General features: G+C 42.9%; 1 protein-coding gene across 2 annotated transcripts in view; it reads right to left on the bottom strand.

The window, feature by feature from the left end:
• The window catches only part of LOC147239886 (glutamate receptor ionotropic, NMDA 2C-like), a 60061-nt gene that overhangs the window by 12309 nt on the left and 24256 nt on the right, over positions 1-23496 (bottom strand). For both annotated transcript variants that reach the window (XM_086194726.1, XM_086194727.1), the window contains exons 4-12: positions 22348-22413; positions 21040-21228; positions 20124-20464; positions 17701-17815; positions 14387-14598; positions 5938-6106; positions 3903-4056; positions 3388-3513; positions 1274-1503 (exon numbers count right to left, since the gene is read on the bottom strand). In XM_086194726.1, coding sequence (XP_086050852.1) covers positions 1274-1503; positions 3388-3513; positions 3903-4056; positions 5938-6106; positions 14387-14598; positions 17701-17815; positions 20124-20464; positions 21040-21228; positions 22348-22413 — 1602 coding nt within the window. The remainder of the gene's footprint in view (positions 1-1273; positions 1504-3387; positions 3514-3902; positions 4057-5937; positions 6107-14386; positions 14599-17700; positions 17816-20123; positions 20465-21039; positions 21229-22347; positions 22414-23496) is intronic.

Raw genomic sequence — 23496 nt, 5'->3', positions numbered from 1 at the left:
TCCGGTTGCCCGGCTGTCCTGTTCTCATTAAGGCAACATTTCTGGAACGTTTTGAGGGAATTTTCTCCAAATGTGGCTCCGATGTCACTGAGATTTTGGTGGTCAAAGGTCAAGGTCACTGCCCCCCCCCCCCGCAGGTCTCGAGCAATGCCAGTTATCAACTTTGATCACATAATTTAAAGATGATAAACACAGGAGAGACTTAAGTGTGTAAATGTGTCTATCGCTGCAGTGGCGCGGGTTTGTTGTTGGTGACGACCTTTTGTTTTGATCATATATGTTACATCGTATCTGTGTAATTACTTTAAATGAATGGATGTCAGGTTCAAGAAGGTGGGCGTGCCACAGATGGTCTTCCATTTGATTTATTGATGATATGAAAATAACCCCTGGTATTATCCTGTTCAATCTGCCAAATGTGAAGCGTCGCACAGCCTAAACCTGCCTCATCCTCGATCGTAGGATATCACAACGAGGGGGCGGCTAAGGTTGTGTTCTCCAGAGTCATTTATATCAGCCCTTTCTGCTGTGGGACACGACGCATCTGCATAAAGTTAATATAGTCAGTTAATACAGCCACAGATCACCGAGGTGGCTCCGCTGATCCCTGCCTGGGAGTTGTTTTTCGCTGTCTGAAGAATGAAACGCTTTCTTGTAAAGCTCCTCTGAGGCCCTGTTTCCAGGTGTTTGTGTGTGTCTCGCCACTCACACATTTAAGAAGTGGGAGAGAAATTGTGCGCTGTTGCTTCCCTTCGAGGCTTGACTGTTTCTTTTTTGTTTCCTTTTATTATATATTTTATATATATATATATATATTTTGACATTTTCAAGATCTTGTTTTCACAGTGTGAGCAAGACAAGAAATAGAGACGGCACAGGAGGAATATTGACGGACGAACCAAAAATACTGACAGGACAAGTCGAGACTCAGACACCATTGGTATTGATGGAAGGCAGTAATTGATTAGTCATTCATGCCTCTGTGCTCCCCGCTGATGGAAAAAGGACATTCACAAAAAAGTGCTTTTACTTGACTTCATCTTAAAGGCCTTCTGAAAAGACATATCACTGTTTATTAGTCGGATGAACAGAGCCGATGATGGCAGGAGACGGCGCGGTAACAGCTGGACTCGGATGCATGAAGAACATAGGCACCGTATCTCTCCGCTCCACAATAAACCAGCCCTCCCCCCCTGCATGTCAGACTTTCAATAACTGGACCAGCTCGTAATGTCTTATCATTGCAAGAAAAACTCTTCATTCAGTCTCTTACCTTCTTGTCAGAGAGCCCTGAAACCGTGTCGATATATTGCTCCTGGATCATAAAGGCAGCCAGGTTGGCAGTGTAAGAGGCCAAGAAGATGACAGCAAAGAAGGCCCAGACCAGGACCATGATCTTACTGGTTGTTCCTTTCGGGTTTTCAATGGGGACCGAGTTGTTGAAGACGATGCCCCACAGCAACCACACCGACTTCCCGATAGTGAATGTAGGACCACCGGGAGCTGAAGAAACAGACGGAGGAGACAAAATTGGGACATTTTCACACTGAACACACTCTTAGCAATAATCACATCATCCTTGGACACGCTATTCAATACCAGGCTGTTAAAGAGCAATTCTGTGTGCTACGACTGCGTTTTGTTTTTTGTAGGAAAAAGTAACTGGAAATGAACTTTTGATTGCGCCAAAGAACAAATGCCCCCTGGTGGCCATAGAAATAACAAGAAGAGGAAGTGGGCAGTGGTCTTGGTGGATGGACTTTGCCAACGCTGTACTTTCCAACCGCAATTTCTACATTCGTAACAGTCCATAACATTAACAGCGAAATCAGTTGTGTCACATGAATCATGCCGAACGTAGCAAAATATGATAATGAAGCCTGGAGTAGCTGAAAACGGAAGAAGCTACACTCCCATCACATAGCCTATCAGAGGGCAGCATACCGTAGCATAGCACTCCTTTCCAAATGAACCTGAACCCAGGCCACAATTTTTGTGCTTTCTGGCTTAATTGTTGAAATCTGTTCTGAAGCGCATTAATGACACATCATCAAATATCTCTCCATAATAACTGCAGGGATTCAACGATCTTAGATTACATGTAAAAAGTTTAAAATTTGGAGACGTATCTTGTGAAAAGTTGTCGTTCAACAACTAGCAATTTAAGTTTACTAATTTTTTTCCATAGTGAGTCGCTTATTTGTTTCAGCACATTCTCAGTTCAGGGCACAAGTATTCATCCGCCACCGTTGAGTACTTGAGCTGAGGCTGTGAAATTGTTCTGTTGTTTGGAAGTTTGTAGAAGGCCACGGTCCGATTCCATCGCTCTCTGCCACCGTTGCTCATGTACAACAACAACGGTTGCCACCACCATCAATCACACTTCGATTAGCGCAGCGAGGAATGCTAATTGAAACAGGAAAATGACCTTTCAGACCTGGAGACAAGGCACGCTCTGTCAGAGCTGCATTGTGGGATTGATTAGCCCTGGCCTCGGAGCCCTGTTGAGGAACTCTTAATGTAGCAGGACATGCAGGTCGGGGTGGATTTAGCACACAGGCTTGGTGTAAAACATTTTTGAGGGTTCACATTCAGTTAATTTCTTTATCTTTCTTTTGCTTTCTTGCAGGTTCTGGCTGTTGTATACTTTTGTACATTTGAAAGCAGCATTTTTATATTTAACAATGATTTTTTTTAAAACATGAAACATTAAAACCAGACTCATTCTGATCATAAAAAAATCTAAAAAGCAGAAAACGCTGGAGGCTCTTCCTCCTGTTTCCCTCTTCTGTGGTGCTGTACTTCTCTGAAACAGTCAGTCCCCTGCTGTGTGCCCCCTCTACCTCCACAAATGGCTAACTCTCATTAGATGATACAGTTTGCAGAGTTAGCGCCTGCTACAAAAGGGGAAGTATAGCTAGCTCGCTCTGCTAGCACTAGTGCTGGCTTGTCAGACATGGCACTGGAAGCTCTGGAGCAGATGGTTTCGGCAGTCAAGACTCTTTTAACTGCTCCACTGACAGTTGCACGGTCTGGCCAAAGTGAGGCAACATTTTGGGTGCCAAACAACCAGGAGGAACTGGACATGCTGGGTGTGTATCCCCAGAAGACCCACGAGCAGCCCCACTCTCTGTCTGATTTGCCAGTACCTGGTGCCTAATTTATCCATGTGGAGTGAGAGGAACTGTAGGAGTGGGATTTCACAAAAAGACTGGTAAGGAAAGTGTAAAACACTGATTTAATTTCAAGAGGAAACTACAGGTTGTTTTTTTTTGGCGTGTGCCCCGAACCTGACTGTGTGGATCCCAGTATGAGATTAATGGCTTCACTGACTCTTTACTCTCATTAAGAACTTCCATCTGTGAAACAAAGAGGTACAACACTCACCTTTGGCGCTCACCAGACTGCGGTTGTAGCCAACTGGACTGAAGTATTCGAACACAAACACTGTCACCGCCACCACAGTCAAGCACATCACAAACATCATGACCCAGACTGCTGGACTGTAGGGTTCTGGAGGAGAACAAAAGTTTAAAGCATGATTTTTGTAGGTCTGGCTCGTAAGCCTCCGCCTGGGATGGGGGTCACGTGTGTGGTAGCGTGATAGCGAAACGCAAAGCTAAGCGATAGAATGAGAAGAGACTGTTGGTGATTTTATGCTTCATTTTGTTGTTTGGGGTTTTGAAAAAAAGGGATTTAGGTGTGTGTGCAGTACATTAGGGGATTTAGTTGTAGGCTACAGTTATCAGTGGGATAAAAGCTTAATGGGAAGTTTCCTGAAGTGTCTGCAGAGACAGTTTAAGTAGGCCATCCTGGGAGGAAGTGCTGAAAAAGACGGCAGTCGAAATGTAGACATGCACGTACATGATATTAAAAGAATTCAAGACAGTTGATTTGCTCACCAAGAAAGGCAGATGGGGAAACCGTCCCATTGCTGCGGGCTACCATGACGCTGATGCCCGTCTCAACAAACGGCACGGAGAAGTCGATGATTTCTGAACGCTCCTCGTTGATGGTGAGAGAGCCGATGGCCATGTCAGCTCGTCTATACACCACCTGAGAGAGGAAGTGGACAGTGTCAGCAGTGTGACAAGCCTGAAGCCAAGATTGTACCTGGTTATTGTGGATTACTGGACTTCAAGTGCTCTGAAATAGACCTGAATGAGCATCATTTATCGCAGCAAAACCTGTGTCCCAGAGCCCCACTGAATGCTGGATTTCACGAGAAATCCTCTGTGAGTTCGGACACCTCAACACTTTGCTCTACAATGGAGTACAACTCCAGTAATGTCACAGTGGGCAGAGATAAATGAACCACCGTCGTCTCATCATCTGAGCATCCGGAGGGAGGAAGAAGCCTACAATCCCAGTCATACGTGCAATTGAGTTTCTGAAAGGCAGCGTCGCTCTCACACAGAGAAGCCTCTCCCGAGGAACACCTGTTCAGGGCGCCTCACTTTCAGACGCAGCTGTGTTTGATGTGGCTTGGCCTGTGATGGAGAAAGTGTGCATCAGCTCCGTACGCATATGCACGGCCTCACACCACTGACCTAGATAGAACCCATCAAAGCAGCACTGCCATGCAACACGGTGACTTCTGTGCCGCACCTCATTTTCACGTGGACGTACGTACATTTGAGTGGCACCTACAATAATTACTTTCTATTTTACAACTGAGAAAAGAGATAAGCCAATGACATACGGCTGTTGAGAAAAAGGTTTATTTTCATTTTCAGAAATTTGGCTTTTTTGAAGCGTCTGCTTCGTGACTCATTCAGCACGTACACCGTTTAAAAAAAGAAAAAAAAAGTCTTCGGTGACGTGAATGAGAGCATGAAGCTCCCCAAACTCCAGGTTTGAATGTTGTTGACGGTCTTTGTGTCTTAAAGCAAATTTAAACATTTAAACGCTTGTGTCTCTTGGTGAAACCACAGTGAGGCTGATGGATCTGCTAGCAGCTGTTGTTCAGTGAATATTTAAGTTTGTATGTGGAGTTCATACAACAGGACTTTTATCCTTTTTCAAAGTCATTTTTACCCTTAAAACAGCAGAAATCAATATTTCTACATGAGCCTTGGCGACATTACAGCCGCTATCGGACTGTCATACAACAGCATACGCATTGCGCAATATTTTTTGATTGATTGATTGAAATGTTTACTTTAAACATGTAAAAACAAGAGTGGGATTTAGAACTCACATGCCTTTTAAAGGTATGAACTTTTTTAATCCTTCTGCATAGAAAAACAAAACAAAAAACAGATTTTTTTTTTAAATTTATGTATTAATTATAAAACATCATCCCGAAAATGATGATAAGTTTAATTTACGAATGATTGAATTCACAGCGAAGTTTATCATCTGGACGATGAGGTTTATTTTCAAACCGTAAAAATATTCTGCCACCATTAAACGCCACATCGAGATCATTGCAAAACGAACATCGACTTACGCATTTGGTTTCGAATCTTTTATTCTCCGTGATTTCAGCACCAGCTTCAGCCCCCATGATCTATCAGACTCCTGTTATTAGTGCTGTTAACTGTTCAAGAAGTGCTTGATAACCACATTTTAGGGAATAAATAAATGAAATATATTGAAGTCGAATTTACATAATATGGTATTGAAAGAGAATTTCCTGGCCCTATATTATCGGCATTTGCCCCAAACATCCTGTATCGGTCGTGCTCTCAATCCTAAACATAATAATAACAACGATGTTTCAGTAGTTTGGTCTGCTATTGTTTCCCTGCTAACATTTAAATAACGTACCTCAAACATAATTAGGACAGACTGTGGGCCTGAGCTCGACAAGCACTTTAGAGATACCTTGTTCTAATAATTGAATGTAGCAGCTGGCGGGATGAGCCGCTTTGGTGAGTAGCGCATCTTACAGTCAGAGATTTATGCTTTAAATAACTCCGGCCTCAGTCTCACCTCCCCGATCATGCCGTTCCAAATCCCACGGACCAGCTTGCCATGTTTTCCGTTGGTGACCAAGTAAAGATCGTAGGAGAACTTGATGGAACGGGACAGTTTCTTCAGGATGTCTATGCAGAAGCCCTTGCAGCACAGTTTGGTGTACGACTCTGAGTGGCCGATAATACTGCGGAGAGGAAGAGAGGAAAAGCAGCGTTCAGTCAATGAAGATCTGAGACTGAAAAACAGTCTCTGGCAGGGGCCGCTATCTTTAGCCTCGGTGACTAAAACTGTTGTTTCACTTCAGAGGGTGAGTTCTGAAGACTGGCGGGATCTCACGCTGACAGTGACCATTGTCTACTGCACAGAAGTGAAGGGCAGCAGATCGCTGGTTCATTAGCTGAAATCAATGTCTCTTAACAAGGTGTCTTCTAGAGAGATGACAAAAAAATCGCACGCGCGCACACACACACACACACACACACACACACACACGCACGCTGACAGTGTTTGCGGGGTATCAGCGGACGCTTGAGTGATTGTGATGTCCTCTACTCAAAGGCCATTAAGGTGTGGTAAGTGAGGGATGCACACTTCCTCTCTGTGGCCTTGCTACTTAATGGGGTGTATAAGAATACGACAGAAACGGTGAAAATGTGCCGGGATGAAAAATAATGGAAGTCAGTAAAAGCAGCAGTGGGAGGTAGTTGAAGAAGAAAGTGGACACTACAGATAAACGTGTGCTGACAAATCTAGTTCATCTATCCTCGCTCAAGTGGAGAACCACAATCCTTGAGGGCTGAGTCACGGTGCTGTAGACCTCATTGGAAACGTTTTAAAGTTGGGACATTTTGGACAGACCTTCAGGGGTGTTTGGGGGTTAAAAGGAAACTTTGCTACATCCTGATGATATCGATACTACTGCTTAACTTCCCTCGCGCTCAAAAGTCTTCCAGATAACACAAATCTGAGCGGTACTTTTCTTTTTTCCGTGCCCGTCTCAGTCAGATTGAGGATGTCTACAAAATAAAGACCTGTCCGACGTGTTATCAACCCAGGGAGACAAATAAAGCCCCTTTTCCACTCGGCACAAATTCAACCTGTCAGAGCCGAGTTTGCAAAACGGGCCCCAGCATAACACATAAACTACTTCCACACCTCGCTGCTTCCGACTACACTGTGTCTTCACCCTGTTTTCCAGTGAGTTTGTGAAGTTGAACAAGATGCACCGGGGAAAAAAAAAGACATAAAGGCATCTCATCCATCTCCAGAATTGGTTTTCTTTTTTTTTTTTTGGTCAGTTAACCCTGGTTTTAAAGACCTGCACCTCCATGAGTGTGTGCGGTTGGAAAAGGGTGTAACAAAGCATCATCAGAGGTGCCAGGGAGGAGTCGAGTGCATGCTGGTGGGGAAAAAAAACAGAGCACATGAGCGATAGATATAACAGGAAAAAAAAGTCAAGCGGGAAATTAAAGTTGATTATTTTCAACAGCGTTCACGTTAGACGAAGTGTTTTTCAAAGGCTTCTTTCAATGGAGTCAATAGCACTGATATACGCAGCGTTAATTAATTGCTGCAGGAGCTGGCCACCTGTCGTCATTATATACACTCCTTTTAATACCCGAACGCATACACAAACAGGCTAAAATTGGGCTCTACATCACACACACACACACACACACACACACACACACACACACACACACACCAGTAGGCTCATGTACAGTAAAATATCCTGTGGGAATGAGCAGCAGTTGTGGTGTTGCTCCTCTCAAAATGCCCAGAATCTAGTGCAGTGTGGAGGGAGGCACCATGAGGGAGTTGGACAAGAGAGAGAGAGGAAGAGGAGGGTTCTCAGCAGAACAGAAGACGGAAGACACAACCAGATGAGGAGCGCCGGGGCAACAGCTTCAGTTTAGAGAGAAAAGAGGGCAAGAGCAGAGGAGGACAGATGGAGAAGGAGGATATTATGTCGGGATACAATTATAGAGGAATGAAGTAGAAAGCAATGCAATATTCGTGACCTAAAGCTTTGCAGTCAACAAGCCTCTGTTTCCTGTTCATCTGTCGGTTGCTGGGATTAATTATTTAGTCTTTAAAAGACATATTTAAGTTTGAAGTGATGTCTTTTAAACTGATTTTTTTTTTTTTTTTTTAACCAAAGATATCAAACTTCAGGCTGGACTCGTTTACTGTTAGTGCATTGCTTTAAGTGGATAAAAGTACAATCATTCCTACATACCTGAGCCATCGGTGCGTAAACCTGTAGTAACCAGAACCGGTAACCAACTCTTTTTAAATCGATATGATGATAAATATGTCAAGAATGTAGCAGGAGGTTCTCACCAGAGGGGTTTGCCAGCATTGTGTAGGTCGTTTCAGTTCCACGCTGGACTCCCGACCACGGTATGGGTGCGTGAGCCAGGAGGACCAAACCCTCGCGTGCTTGCCTCTGTCACCTGTCTGCCACCATGTCAGGCAAGGCGCTAGTGATGTTAAACTTGATTTATAGTTGTGAGAATTGTCTACAGCGTAGCCCGATCATTCATTTCAGCAACCGCTGTTCAATGCACGTTAACAGTTTGGGATTTTTGAGCTTAAAAATAGTGGGACGTTTACATGCGTTGAAGCAAGTTATCTATAACACAGTCGCGAGATCAGATAGGAGGACGAGATGCACTGATCACACGTGTTGCATTTGTAAGATTATGCAGGAACGACTGGGATAATTAGGAAGGCATCATCGGACCGATCCATAACAACGCGCTGATATGCTCCACGTCCAAAAGTGTAGTGATAAAACACCTACATTTGACCGTCGTGCCTCTCGATCAAAAAACATTTCTTTTAATCTGCCGCCATGACAGCTGTCACTCTTCTGGGAAGATTTTCAACAAGCGTTTTGATTCCCCACAAGAGCATTAGCCACTGATAGCGGGCAGTTTACGATAGGCATTCCAGGTCATCCCAAAGGTGTTGGATGAGATTGATGTCGGAGCTCTTTGCAAGTCAGGTAATAAAGCTAAATAAATAAATAAGATAGTTCTTTATGGCCCTGGACGACACGAGTGGCACAAAGTTGAGAGAACACTATTGCCTTGTACTGTATATCATTGTATGATATTACATTAAAACTTCTCTTTACTGGATCTGATGGACTGAATCATAAAAAGACAGACTTGCATCAACACGCCACAATAAGTCTTCGGGCAAACAGCCCAGTATTTCAGCGTATCACACTTATATTGGACAAATGTGCTGAAATCATTTTTCAAATCTGACACTGAATTCAGCAGCACTGAGTTTCAAGGTGCGTTGCGTTCCAGTTCAAATACTTAAAATATAAGAAAGTGGCAAATACGCACATTTGAGATTGTGGTTATCAGCATCTTTGTTTACATTTAGCATCTGGGCGCTGCAAGTTGTTCTCCGCCGCATGACACAGCGTACATTCCTGCTTTTAATCAGAGCAGAAAGGTATAAGCTCAGCTTGCGGGCAAAAGAAGCCATCATCTGTCCAAAGAAAGAGTTTTGTTATTGAGCAAGAAAAGAGTTTTAATTATGCAAAACATCTGTTGTGCAGACGAGTCTCTCAGACCACACAGCAAGATTGACTGGTTTATTTAGCAGCAGTCCCCCCCCGTTCGTTGGTCACTGTCCAAATGGGACACTCTGGCAAGAGATGAACAGTGAGAGACGGGATGAGATAACGTTGTCCCACGGTGTGACAGATGTCCACATGTTGGACAGATATATCTTCTTTACTGGCAGTCAATGTGCCGTCACACCAAGCTTATGGCGGCTACATGTCCTAGCCAGGAGGTGCTACAATCTATATATGCAAAAGAGATACTGGTGCGGAGAATAAAATAAACATCCACTTCAGGTGATGAAAAGAGCGTTCATGAGAAAGTGGAGCAAAACCCTGAGGTAGGATGACACACGCAACGCCTTTGAATATCTCACTGGGAAAGTTAGTTCAGAGTCACTGGATTTAACATCTCTCAGCAAGAATGTTCCATCACAAACTGTCACGTTGTGTGCAAACAACAGTCTTCATTGTTGATTTCATTTTTAGCATTAATAGTGCAGATGATTGTGATGTCAAACAACACTTTGGAATTTACTTAAATGAATTTTCTTTCATCTGGTAGCTGGTTTTTGTGAAGCTAACTCAATGTTAGCCGTCTAGCTGGCTAAATGAGGTCTAACGGTGAGTAGGTTACCATCACCGCAAGTAAGAGTTGCACAAAAATGACATCTACAGTTGTGGTGAGAGTTACCACAGAGTGTGTACAACTTTAAAGAAACAGTTCAGCGTTGAGGGACTTGGATCTGTTTGCAGTCTAGCAGAGTTAAAAGGGGTTTTGATGTTCGCACTGTACATGAAGCTACAGTCCAGAGGAGATGAGCTGAAATCAGGGTAAAGTTTGAACCTGGGAAAATACTAAACCTATGAGTACAATTTGTGGTTTTATCAACAAGAAACAAGTAAAATTAATAGCCCACTGAGCTTAAACAGCGCGAAGATAAGGAGCGCGAGGATAAGGAGCCGTTCGCCACTCGTCTTTGCTAAGCAATGCTCCAAAATATCAAGATTCCCCAAAAGTACAATTCCCTAAACTCTTTTTCCGTCATAAATCTAGGCTTTATCAGGTGGTTCTTTTGTGCTTTTCATTGTTAGCAGGAGTTGTACTACGGGCTCAAAATGTGACACCTTTCTGTTTTGCACCTGTCAGGAACCAGAAAGCGGATGGCATGTGCACGCTCCGCTGGATTTATTAGTTTTCTGATTTGCTGTGTATTTCCTTTGACAATGCGAGGCAGCAGTCATATGTCATCCTCCTCTGCAGCTCATCCCAAGTGCTGCCAGAGTCCTCCACAAACCCCGAGAAAATGGAGCACATTACACTGCTCGTTAAATCATGCCACTGGCCTCCTGCGTGTCACAGGATAGACTTTGGACTCTTTTTACTGAACTATAAATCAGTAATTTATCGGTATCATTTTCACCAACACAATCGACTGCTTCTGTAGCTGCAGAGAGAAGTCAAGCACACGTAATTGCTGTGGTTTGTATTGTACCTTGTGTGTGTTTGACAATGCAACGCTGTCACACAGGAAAGTGAAGCTGCTGTGGAACAACCTTCCAGGGTACCTGAGGTCTACTCAGCTCATTTAAATCAGGGCTGCAGCCTTCGACTGAATTCAATACCTGTTTGCCTGCTTTTTGTTTCTTTTTAAATGTAATATTCTGTCCTCTTTATGCTGTGACATTAATGTTTTTCTATGTCCTTGTAAAGCGCTGACTTGTGTCTGAATAAATAAATAAAGATGGATACACATACAGTAAACCTACTGGCAATGTGTAACTGCAATACAAATTTGTAAGAACGCTGACTTATGTCTGGGGGTTATCAGTTGGTATGTTTCTTGTAAGCTCCCTGCAGCAGGTACACAACATTGAAGCGTGGATACGTGTAGTAACATGACTAACACGCAGAAAGAAAATCCTCCAGTGAGTACCGAGTTGGATATAATGAACCTCCAGAGTGCGGCGAGGCGCTGAAGTGGACATATTTTGGAGTGAAGGAGTCTTTGCCGACAGCCAGGAAAAACTTCATACACGCAGATACAAATATAGAGTAAATATGTGCATACCAACAAGACGTGTAGGTGTGGCGGGCTGACTGTCAGCTTCCAGGACAAAACAGTTTGGTACATATTTAACTGCTCACGAAGAACACGGTGTGGATTTTTGTCAAGAATCATTTTAACGGGCTTTACTGGTGCTTATTTTTGTTCGTTATTTGTATCAATTTGCACTGTGACTTTAGTTTTGAGACACATACTCTCAACTACTTGAATTCGTGCAGCTTCACTTGAATGAACCACCCCCCCCCCCCCCGCACCGCTGCTCTCTCTTACTGCTGCATGTGAAGCTGACGGTCCCACACCCGAGTTACTATCCTGACCTACTTTTTTATTTCAGCATAACTTTTGTCATTCGAATGAATTCATAGACGACGGCCTCTCAACGTGAAATTAACGGCTGGTAAAATAATGACTCCTGATGGGTCAACAGGGCTGGGAATTTGTGTTCTCTCCACAAAAAAGAAAAATACATTATTTTTCTTTTATTCTATTTAACAAAAATGACAAATACATTTGAAAAAAAAAAAAAGACAGTTTGCCACTGACGTTGTTATGGTGATGCCAACTGCCAGGCAAAATCAAGAGTTTTGGCACTTCCAGATTGAATCCAGATTGACTCTAGACAGTGTGGACACAACAAATCCAATCATTGTTTGCAAACAGCAGTACGGACAGAAAAATGAACTGATTTGAGAAATTAATCAGATTCTTCTTTGGCTTTAATGTCTGCATCATCAAGGAACAAACATGCAAGACATGCTAATGCAGGCTAAAAGCTTTGATGAACCAAATCTTGCCTCGTCACATAAAAACAATCTCCACAAGATGGACACAAATCTTGGTCACAGCCGTGTAAAACCGCCATAAAGAAGCATTTGATAATGATGAACCCGTTGAAACTTTCCAGTTGCTACTATTTGTTCATCTGGGCCGTGAGTCAGAAACGTCTGTATCATTATTCCAGTGTTAGTGAACCGCAATAACACAACTAGTACAAAGAATTCTAACTGACTTTATTTCTTAAAGGAAGTGTAACACATGTGGTGACCTAATTTATGCTAGCAGGTTAATCCCTGTGAGCTGCAACAGCGAATATTTCTCATTCTTTTGTTGGAAAGTTATCAGTGTTGATCAAACATAGGGGGCGGCACGGTGGTGCAGTGGTCAGCACTGTCGCCTCACAGCAAGAAGGTTCTGGGTTCCAGCCCCGGCTGGAGCACGGGGTCTTTCTGTGTGGAGTCTCCATGTTCTCCCTGTTCCTGTGTGGGTTCTCTCTGGTACTCCGGCTTCCTCCCACAGTCCAAAGACATCAAGAGGGGACCAGGTTAATCCAGACTCTAAATTGACCGTAGGCGTGACTGTGAGTGTGAATGGTCGTCTGTCTCTATGTGTTGGCCCTGTGATGGACCCCCACCCCCCGACACACACACACACACCCCTTATCCATTAAGAGGTGTGTGTGTGTGTGTGTGTGTGTGTGTGTGTGTGTGTATGTGTTCATACAAATCATCAGCTCGTGGTGCATAAAAATAAGAAACATCCCCAATAATTAAGGATCTTCTGTGCTTTTACAGTATTCTGTTGACTTATGGACTTAGACTTCATAATTGTATCTAATGAGTTCTAAAATATGTTTGCTCCTTCCATCAAGCCTTCGTGTGTAGTTTCACACCAGAAATGGATGGTAGAATTGTGGGTCTAATCATGGTGTCTGCGTGAACGTGACGAAGACATTGTGTATTCCTGTCAAGCACCAGAAGTAGGTAGTTGAACATAATTGCTGTTTAATGGCTGTTTTCTGTCGCAGCAAGATCTGTGTGTGACACCAGTGCACACAATTACTCTGTGTTTAATGAAGTGTGGAGGTACACGACGTCTATTCACAACAAAACTGGGGCATGGAAACACAGACAGAGAGACAGAGAGAGAGAGAGAGAGAGACAGAGAGAGAGAGAGAGAGGATGTCCACGTCTAAGTTCATTTAAATCCAGCCAAAACAAAACCTCTGGGGAAAAAAAAGCCCCAAAATAAGAGGACATGACTGGTCATATTGATCCCTCTTCCAAATATTATGAAAACCTGATGCTACATGAACCAAAAATTGATACATTCCCCTGCCAAACTGGTATGAGGTCATCAGATCAGCCATTGAACAAAAAAAGAAAAAAAGAGTTAAAGCTGATCTGCCCCACATAAGGTGGTTTTTGTTCTGAAAATATAAGATACAAAACATCACATGCAATGTTGTGTTAATTTTTCTTTTTTGCCAAGGTCTGTTTTAAAGTTTGGATTTCAGTCTCTAAAAACATTCTTAAAAAAATATTGGTGAAGGCAACCCCCCCCCCCCCCCCACCAAAAACCACTGTCTTGATCAACAACTTCCTCACAACATTCTCAGAATTTTGCAGTTAAACTGTTTTGTTTTGGGAAAAAAAAAGATGAATCTCCTTAGAAAATTACTTGATCTAACATCCTTAACACTTCCTTTTAATACAATTGAACATCCTTAAAAGTTTGTTTAAATGGTAGGTGAAAGCCTAACGAACCCGAACCCAAACGTGTGGCTCGTGTTAGCCAGGGCTGAGTCCCTGCTAACGCTTCACTGGAAACACCTCCGGCAAACAATTCATTCAAATTGCCAGCTTATTTAAAATAAGGTCAGTATTTGAATTATTACAGCCCACAAACATGGTCATCAGTTAAAGGGATGATGATACTGGGCTGGTGTTGGAACACATGTACATGTGTGTGTGTGTGTGTGTGTGTGTGTGTGTGTGTGTGTGTGTGTGTGTGTGTGTGTGTGTGTGTGTACCTCTCTGTGTGATTGGACTGGCGCCTGCACGGCACCGTGTTGCGGACACATGTACCGGTGCCCGGATCAACGTTCTCCACGATGACGAAGGGATGCTCCTCCAGGGTGGCTACAGTCAGGTGACGGTCATCGGTCACGTGCTCCAGGAAGTTTCCGTAACGAGGCCAGACAGGGTAGCGAACCTGGAGGATCCCCCGGGCGTACGTACCCACCTGGGGAGGGAGACAAGACTCCATCAAGAGTGTGGATCTCTCCCATGACCTTCTCTTCATGTCACCCCCTCCTGTCACTGCTTGGTGGAATGAGTGATTGGTTTAAAGTAAATTAGCCGACCAGGAGGAAGAAGTCAATTAGTGTGCGCCGAGTCTTTGAGTGAGTCAGTCTGGCAGGAAAGATGGATTAAAAAAAAAAATAAATTCCAGAACATAAACCAAAAAGCAAACCAACTGCATCGCATTAATAATGCATGCCGACGTGTGTTGCCTTCAGCCTGTGTTCATTTTGTTGACTGATTATTCAATTATTATTTGTCTTTTTTCAACTGAATAAACAAATGGAAATGTCAGCGTTCATAAATGGGAACTGCTCAAGTGATTAGTGCTATTTATTATCTACGCATTTCTGTCTTTTGCTTAAAGCATTTGTAGCTCTTGTACAACATGTTTTGATAGTGCCAAAACATTTTCTTTTCATTAGCAGAGCAAGCTGGCGTGGAAAAACAAACAAACAAACAAGGTAACCACTGAAAAGTAGGGAAAGATTGAGTTTTCAATGTCACCTGGAACCACCGCAGATTGAAATCTTCTGCACGATGTCACATCACGCAAGGAGACATCCCATGGATGTCGGCACCAAACACAGTGAAAGCATCTCCGAGCCGGCCTGGATTGTTCATCACATCAACACAACCGAACGAGCCCTACTGAGCCCCGCCAGCGCTGAATTACTGCACGCGAAACTCTTTTTTTTGTTGTTTTTTTTCCAACACCAACCCTTCATTTGCTCTCCTCATACTTGACTCAGTCGCGCATATGATTTTGAAAATCTGTGTTAAGCAACAGCATGATTCCAAGATTGATTTGCTCCGCTGCAACATCTGTGAGTGACAGAGTCGACAGTTGTGACGATCAATCCTTTCAATCGGTCTCCTCCCGTCTACTCCCGAGTCTTATCTTTGAACAGGAGGAACGGGAACTGTCGTCTACCTGGCGTCCTCTCAGGCTTACAACTGAGGGATATGTCCCAGATTCGAAATTCTGGGCAGGAATATGTGATGGTAATCCAGGGATTTCACTGATACTTCATGTTAGAAATCAAAGGAAATGTGTTATTTTAAGGTGGTATATAAAAATACTGACATTATGACTTTTCACACTAAATTCGCTGATTTGCTCCAACATAAGGGGCCTTACATGTTAACAAACTTCATTGCTCTGCAGATTTTTTCATGACTCTTTATATCAGCTGCTTATCCCTGACAAAGCCTGCATAATTGTGTGTGTGTGTGTGTGTGTGTGTGTATATATATATATATATTTGGTTTTTTTTGTAATTGTGCCAAACACAAATAAACTTTGTGGATTAAAAAACTTCTATTGAATCGATTGACATCAAATGGAACTGAATAACGTATTCATAGGTAACCTTTGAGGCGTTCAACACACATTCTGTCGAAGTCGTTCGCACAAGCCAGTCATGGTCGCGCCAAACATTTTTATTTAGTTTGTTTTTAGCTCTAGTCAAAGTGCTTCTCGTTTACTGAGCATACGGCTGGATAATGGAGACTTGGATTTTACCTGATGATGCATTTGAGAGTTTTTCACCGATATTTTGGACAGTGTTGCCGTTGTCAGCAGCTGGTCTCCACAAGCTTCAAGCTAGAAACTCTAAGTAGCTGGCGTTCTCTGTATTATGGAGTCGCCAGGAAATCATTGACGGTAAAAAAGTCTTTTAGTATTGAAGACGTTTGATGTGGGTGACTGAAACAGCAAATACAATTTTTTTGGGTGAAGTATTACTTTAAGTACTGGAGTACCTGGTTGTTATTAGTGAACAACATGATTACCGCTGAACCTGAACAATACAGCATGTCCAGCTAAGTGTTTGTGAGACCAGTGGCTGCACAAGGGAGACATTCACATACGTAAGACCCCACTTCAGTACAATTACATGTCTATGTTCATACACACTCGCACACATACACACCAGCCTGGAGGTGACATTGATAGAAGACGTTGGTCTTTCCAGGGTAGAAATAAATGAGTTCAACTGTAGCTGCAGGATTACGCTCAGGCCCATGCTTAGTTGCACTTTTTCAATATACCCTTTGACTTTGAAAAGTGAGTGTGTGCGTGTGTGTGTGTGTGTGTGTGTGTGTGTGTGTGTGTGTGTGTGTGTGGGAGGGAAATGGAAGGAATAACACAAAAACAGCAAGCACATAAAATTATGCCTACAGCACACATGCAATATCGCATATTAGTGATCAAGAATTCAAATCAAGAGTACTGATGAATCCACTTCCCTCTACATCCTTCCCTTCCCTCTCGCTACATGAAAACAATCCAGTCGTAGTTTCATGTCGGATTATAAGAATTGGTTAAGGAAGCAGTTGTAAAATCAGCCGAGTTACTGACTGAATCTCAGTGACCTGTAACATTCGTGAACTTTCCCCTACATTTAATGACTATAAATGTTTAAAACAACAACAAAAATGCCATAAACAGACTGAAACAAGAACAGTGTGGGTTTTTAACGTCAGGCATCTTTTAATCAGCAGCAGCTAATGTCCTCTTAAGAACGGCAGACTGTGTTTTGAATAGATTCACAATAAGTGCACCTGCAATAGTTTATGCCTGGAGTCATAACATGACCCCTATGAAAGTGAAATTGTCAGCTCCTCTTCTGTTGTGGGGGTATAAATTCTGTAGATGAAAGGGGAGATTCAGGCTGCTAACACGAGCTAGCCAGCTGTCTGCAGAAATTACACTCATTTCTTTTCAGGAAGAAAAAAAGCAAAAAAAAAAACAAAAAAAAAAGCAGACGAATTACCAGCCACAATTTTCTGCTCTATCTGTGCTAAAATAGATCATAACAAAACTGGTTCATGCTCCAAAAAAAAAAAAAAAAAAAAAAAGGAGGTATGGGACACGTTTTTTGAACAATGTTCCCTCAAACTTAGGGTTCTCGTCCCTTTTCTCGAACGCTGACGTGTTTCCTGGATTTTTTTTCAACTGGTTTGTTTTTTCCTTTCAGCTCTGTCCACCGGGCTGAATTGGAGGTTCTTCGAATATCGTTATGAGTACGGTTAACGTTACCCTGTCCCAGATTCTCTCCCGGTCCAGAGCGATGATAACCATGGAGGGGTTGGAGAGGAAGCCTTGGCTGTTGAACGAGAGGTCTTTCCTTTCCCATGTCACATTCAGCATGTGCCTGTATTCAGGAGGCAATGAGACGATAAATCAAAGAGGGAAAGGCGATAGTATCACAGAAACTATTTCAAGAAACTTTCTACATCCCATGAGAATTTGCAAATTCATTTATCCCCCCCACACACACGCAATGATCACCTCCTAATTAAACCTAAAGCTCCCCCCCGAGGGTTTAATCTAATGTGGGAGACTGGAAGTAGCTCATTAGGGAACGATGAGAGTCAGCTGATTGGTGGCGGGCAAGGTGTTCCTACTGAGTGATTTGACTATTTGTTATATCCATGACAGATTGGACAGAGAATAATGAATCCAGGTTCATTTGCATTTCACACCACACAGAAGAGCCACTAAACAATACCTGCCATGTGCAGGTGAAGTAACATGGAAACGGTGAAGGCATGTTTCCTCTCAGCTGTTCTGTGTATGCGCCAAAGGTGGCGGAGGCGATTCTAACAAGATAACGACGAGAAGATACCGCATTCTAAATCTAAATCTTAGCTGTGCCAACCCAGAACCTCTTTGTGCAGGTGGCGACAGTGAGTCAGGCGACGTGAATTCACCTCACGTTACTCGCACATATATGCCAATTTGAAAAAAATATATATAAATAAAATTCACGGCTATCTAATAACCTTGACTGAAATAACCGTTGTTGCTGTATTTGTTGTCGTAAACATCATCCGGAGACACATGCTGCTCAGCTCATTATGCTGCCTTCCCCATGAACTGCGTCCGAATGGCTGCCGCCTCCAGTGCTACTTGAGGCTCACCTGTTACCTGGGACGGGTGCCAGGGGTTGACAGATGGAGACGGTCTCAGCTGCTGAGCTCCCGTCCATCTGTCTCCGCTGAGTGTCAGGGTTCAGAGATTTTTCGCAGATGTGTATTTGTGTCTATCAATGTAAATTTGTGTCTATTCGTGTCTTTGCACTGACTTTGTATGCACCTGTAATCGCACCACGTGAAAGGTTCTCCCCGGCATTAGCGTGAATGCTCCGAACCCAAACACTCGATGGACAATTCACTCTTTTTATCTGTAATCTTTTTCAATTCTTTTGGTCGGCAGCCAAAGCTTGTGATCATAGGTGATGGTTAGGATCTAAATCAACTGGTTAACTGAGAGCTTCACCTTCTGGCTGGGTTAGTTCTTCACCAAAACAGGCCCCTGAACCACTCATGAAGTGGTAGTTGTTCTTATGATTGGGGGTTGACATCCGACCCGCAGGAACATGAGGTGCAAGCTTGATTTCAATGGTACAAAGAGCACCTTTAAGAAAAAGTACAGTTTCATCTGCATATTGCACTGAAGTATTCAAGTGCAAAATTAGTTATGTAGTCATTATATGTCATGAAAGGTCATGACACTGATGTATCAATGAAAAGTGGAACTTAAGTATGGAAGCTTGATGAAGAGACCAAAATTTAACTACTCCTCCTCTACTCAGTACTAGACAGACTATTTGTTTGGTGCATAGCGATCGGGCCTCAGGAGCAAAGGAAAATTAAGTTCTGTCACCCATATCTGTATCAGTCTTTGGACTTTTCTATAATCCGTGCGAATTATTCTGTGCCTCAAACAATAATTTAATGAACCCATTTCAGAAGTTCTGCAGTGTACATATGGAGTAAATCACCAGAGATATGTGATGCAACGTCTGGCATAGAAGTATAATGATGTATTAATTAATGTATTAAAAAAATTAAAAAAAGCAAAGTTGCACAAATGCACAGTTGATGATTAAATGGCGCGGAGCATTTGTTCAGACAGACCGGGAAGTCAAGCTCTGATGGTAACCCGGCCATATCGGCTGACGATCAACTGTTCCAAGCCGGCCCACTTCAGCTGGTGACCCAGTTCTCTCCTGCAGCTGATTCCCTTTCATGCCCTCTACTATCAAACATCATCCAAGGCGCCTTATTTAAACTCTTTCTGCCGACTCTTCTTGCTTCATCTGCATATCATCCTGCAACTCACCTCCGCCACAACTCTTGCTCTGCATGTTGTATCCAGATTAATCAACATGACTTTGTTGCCACTGTTGTGCACCCTGATCTGTATCAATGGGCTTGTTTGCTGCTGCTGCTCCTGCTGCTCTCCCACCCTTTGGATTTCCATGTATTCACATGGAAGGACAGGGCGAACAGAACCGTGCCACCAAATGAACTAACTGCAATGGCAATAAAGGTTTCTTTTTGATGGAAATGGTCCTTGCTGTAATGTACATAGTTCCCACCACTGTTTGGTGGTTAATGCAATTGGAATTAACAAATCATTCAAAATGTATTCGGGCAAGTAAAAGTATACACCACCTGAACAGAGTATTGTTGTCAGAGTGTTTTGCTGGTTTGCTGCAGTCTCCATGTCCTTCGGGAATGAAACCGTGCTGCTTCTTGAAACTCTCGGCCCCTTTGGCAACAATGGCAACACCCTCCCTCACTCTCTGCCTCAAGCTCTTCCTCCATTGGTCGGTAATCACACCGATCACACCAACAGGGAAGCTGACAGGTGGAGGGATGTCGGGGTTGCCCACAGCTAGGCTGGGGAGGATCCAGATGTAGCCTGGTCCCACCAGACCCACCTCAGCTGCCTGACTAAATAAGAACTGAGCCTCTTCGTAGGAACAGTATGCCAGCAGGACCTGTGAGTCCACCTGCAGACACAAAAGAATCCGTCAGTCCTCGCTCATAGAGGAAAGAACGAGACAGCACACAGTCCAAGCTGCATCGTTCAAGTTTTAACGCCGCATTTTATCTTGGTAGGAAATCTCAACTAACTATTTTCAAACTAGTGGTCTCCTTAATTTCGTTGCACCACAAAAACGTAGTTTCAAACGGAAAAATTAGGTATGGATTTAAAAATAACTTCAGGAGGGATAGGTGCTAAAACAAGTTTCAGTGAATGTATCACTTTGCCGTAGTTTTGTGTGTAGGTTTGGATTATTTTTCTTTTGCTTTGAGCGTGACTAGAAGTTGCCCATCAAGTGCAGTCATGTATGTAAAAAGGTTCCAGGATGTTTGCCTCAGGCTTTTACATGAATACTGATGCACATCTGAGAGGAGGAATCTGAAGCTCGCCTTGTCAAATCTGATATGCTCCGTGTACCATATGGTTTGAACTGTGCACATATTACTGCCTAAACCGAGAGTTCTCTAAGCCGGCAATTTCATTGATCGAACCATCATCCTTTAAAGCAGCCCATTCCAAAAGTGTCACATCTTATCTTACCTGCTGCAGCATGCGCCTAGTTTTTACATCACTAGCCCCAACAGACATTTCCAGAGACAGGACATCCTGAAGATCCCACAGGAAGTAAGAGGTGTCTGTGTAGGACTGAACTATATCCACAAAGGTATCGTATCCCGGCAGCAAGCTGGTAATCACCGCAAACTCGCCCCAGTCGTACTCCTCCATGAGCTGCAACATGGACGTATGGAAAAAGAAGTGATGAAATACTGTAAATAATAGAAGGTAATCAATTCCCTTGCATCGGTGCGACTATGTGAAGGAAGTGAACAACAATAATTCATTTACACTTATTCACTTTCTTACCAGGAAAAGGTAGCGATTAAAAACATTCGCCCATCGGTAAAGCAAATAAAGAGCTGGAATCAATGGCTAGCTAGCTCAATTTAGCATGAAGAATGTACAGGATGGTATAGCAAGCTATGTCATGGCTAGCGCTAGCTGCCTTAAACCAGTGAGGACCCATGGAACATGATGAGTTGCTGTTTTAACTTTTTCTTGTATTTGTATCCACTATAAAAACCAGAGTGCATTCATTTGTGATATTTTGGGTTACTTCCCAGAAGCTTTTCCCTTTTTCTCAACGTCATGCTAGGCTAAGCTAACTAGATGCTGGAAATATTTTCATGGGAGAGACGTAAGAGTGATATCTACGCACTAAATGTGGCCAAGAAAGGTGTTTCTCTAAAATGTATTAATAACTAATATTTTAAAATTTGCGTTGTGTTTTAACAGTTTATTTACAGCGATAAAGAGGGATTGTAAATGTATGTTTTAGCCCAGTCTAAAGTCCTTTGTGGTAAAATACAGGTTCGGAAAAAATAGACAATAATTAACGTTTAAGCTGATCACATCAGGACATTATGGTATAAAAGCAGAAGAAAGCTGTAAACCTTTTGGCTAGATTTTCTCTTTTTTATAGAATTCATCACACAATTCAATTGCTCAGTTTCATAGATTATTTTCTTCTGCTGCAGAAATAAATGTACACACTGGATAATGAGAGAAAATTGAGAGATAAGATTTAATAACATAATTCGGATTATCGCATTGACTCCCAAAACAACATTTGTTGTCGGACCCTTTTAATCTCAATGAAATTTGTTCAGTCTGTATTCATTTGCAGAAATCAGCTCAGACCATGCCTTCAATCTAAAATTCCCCCACTAATCATCAGGGTACCATCTTAATCAGCCCGCATGGTGTCAATCACCAGTTTGGTGACACATACACCACATACAGTTTAAATGAGGCCCGATTGCTGATTAACACAGACGAACATTTCTGCACCTTGAACATGCAGACGATCTGCTGCTCCAGAGAGGCTCCCATCTGCAGGAAGGAGGATCCCTCGGCCTGTGAGGAGGAGCACAGTGTCATTTTAATATTAAAGAAGGGAAAATCTTTTGGGGGGGGGGGTGAAAGGTGAAAGCATATGCAAAGGCGATTTTGAGACACTTCAGCAAAGTGGGCGTTTGCTCTCACGGCGACACAGAACATCATGATGTCATGCTGGAGGACAGTTGTTTTGTTTTTTTTCCACTGTGACAACTTGCCACCTTTTATGTGTGCATTTCATTACAACATGAACAGAAATAAATTCAAGAAACATGTTCCAGGACATAAATCATTCTGCTCAGGTAAAATATTAATTGGTACAAGACTTTAGCAGCAACTCTTAACATTTTCTCTGCTATGAACGATTTTACCATCACGATATTGAAACTTAACCATGTAAAGAGTTCAATAATGACACGACTACTTGTAGAATCTTGTGAGCGCCACTGTGTCACCTCATAAATCCAATTAAGATGTCGTGACTATTCCTGCCGCTTATAAACACGCACAAGATATTCAACTAAATTTAAAATGACAAACCACAACGTTAACAATTCCTCAATGTATTACAGCAAACGCAATTATGGTACGGATCTGTCAAAAACAAGAAAAGCAATAAAGTGCCACTGAACCACAAACACACAGTCCTGCAGCCCTCTTTCTATCATGGAGGGGTGGGCCAACGTTGTATGCGTGAGTCTGTGTTAGCATACATTAGCATATCCATTCGGAGTGTGTGTTGACAGATGAGATGGGAACTTATTTGGGCTCACTGCACCGATGTCCTTCAAACAGCATTTCAAATATTTTACACGCAGCAAGCAGGTATTTACCCAGTAAGCAGGCTCTGTTCATCCAGCTTGCGGTTCTGATAAATGATAGATGGCCCGGCCCAGTTGGTGAGCTTCAAAGCTGGTGCCACCAGAAACGCGGGAAACAAAAAAATTTGGGAGAAGTTTATTCGCCAGCCTCGGCAAAATTTGATGTTGCAACGGCTCATCTGATTAAATGATGTAAAGCCCCAAACCAGACCGGCCTCACATCCCCCCTCCTTTTCAAGTGGTTCCTACCGCGTAGTGTCAAAGGTCAGTTAGAAATTGT

The sequence above is a fragment of the Aulostomus chinensis genome, chromosome 23 (genome assembly GCF_037954235.1).
Source record: "Aulostomus chinensis isolate RoL2024-O1b breed Wild chromosome 23, RoL_Achi_v1.0, whole genome shotgun sequence".
NCBI lineage: Eukaryota > Metazoa > Chordata > Actinopteri > Syngnathiformes > Aulostomidae > Aulostomus > Aulostomus chinensis.
Note: the sequence above shows the minus strand (reverse complement) of the source record. Positions and strands in the feature narration are given on the sequence as shown.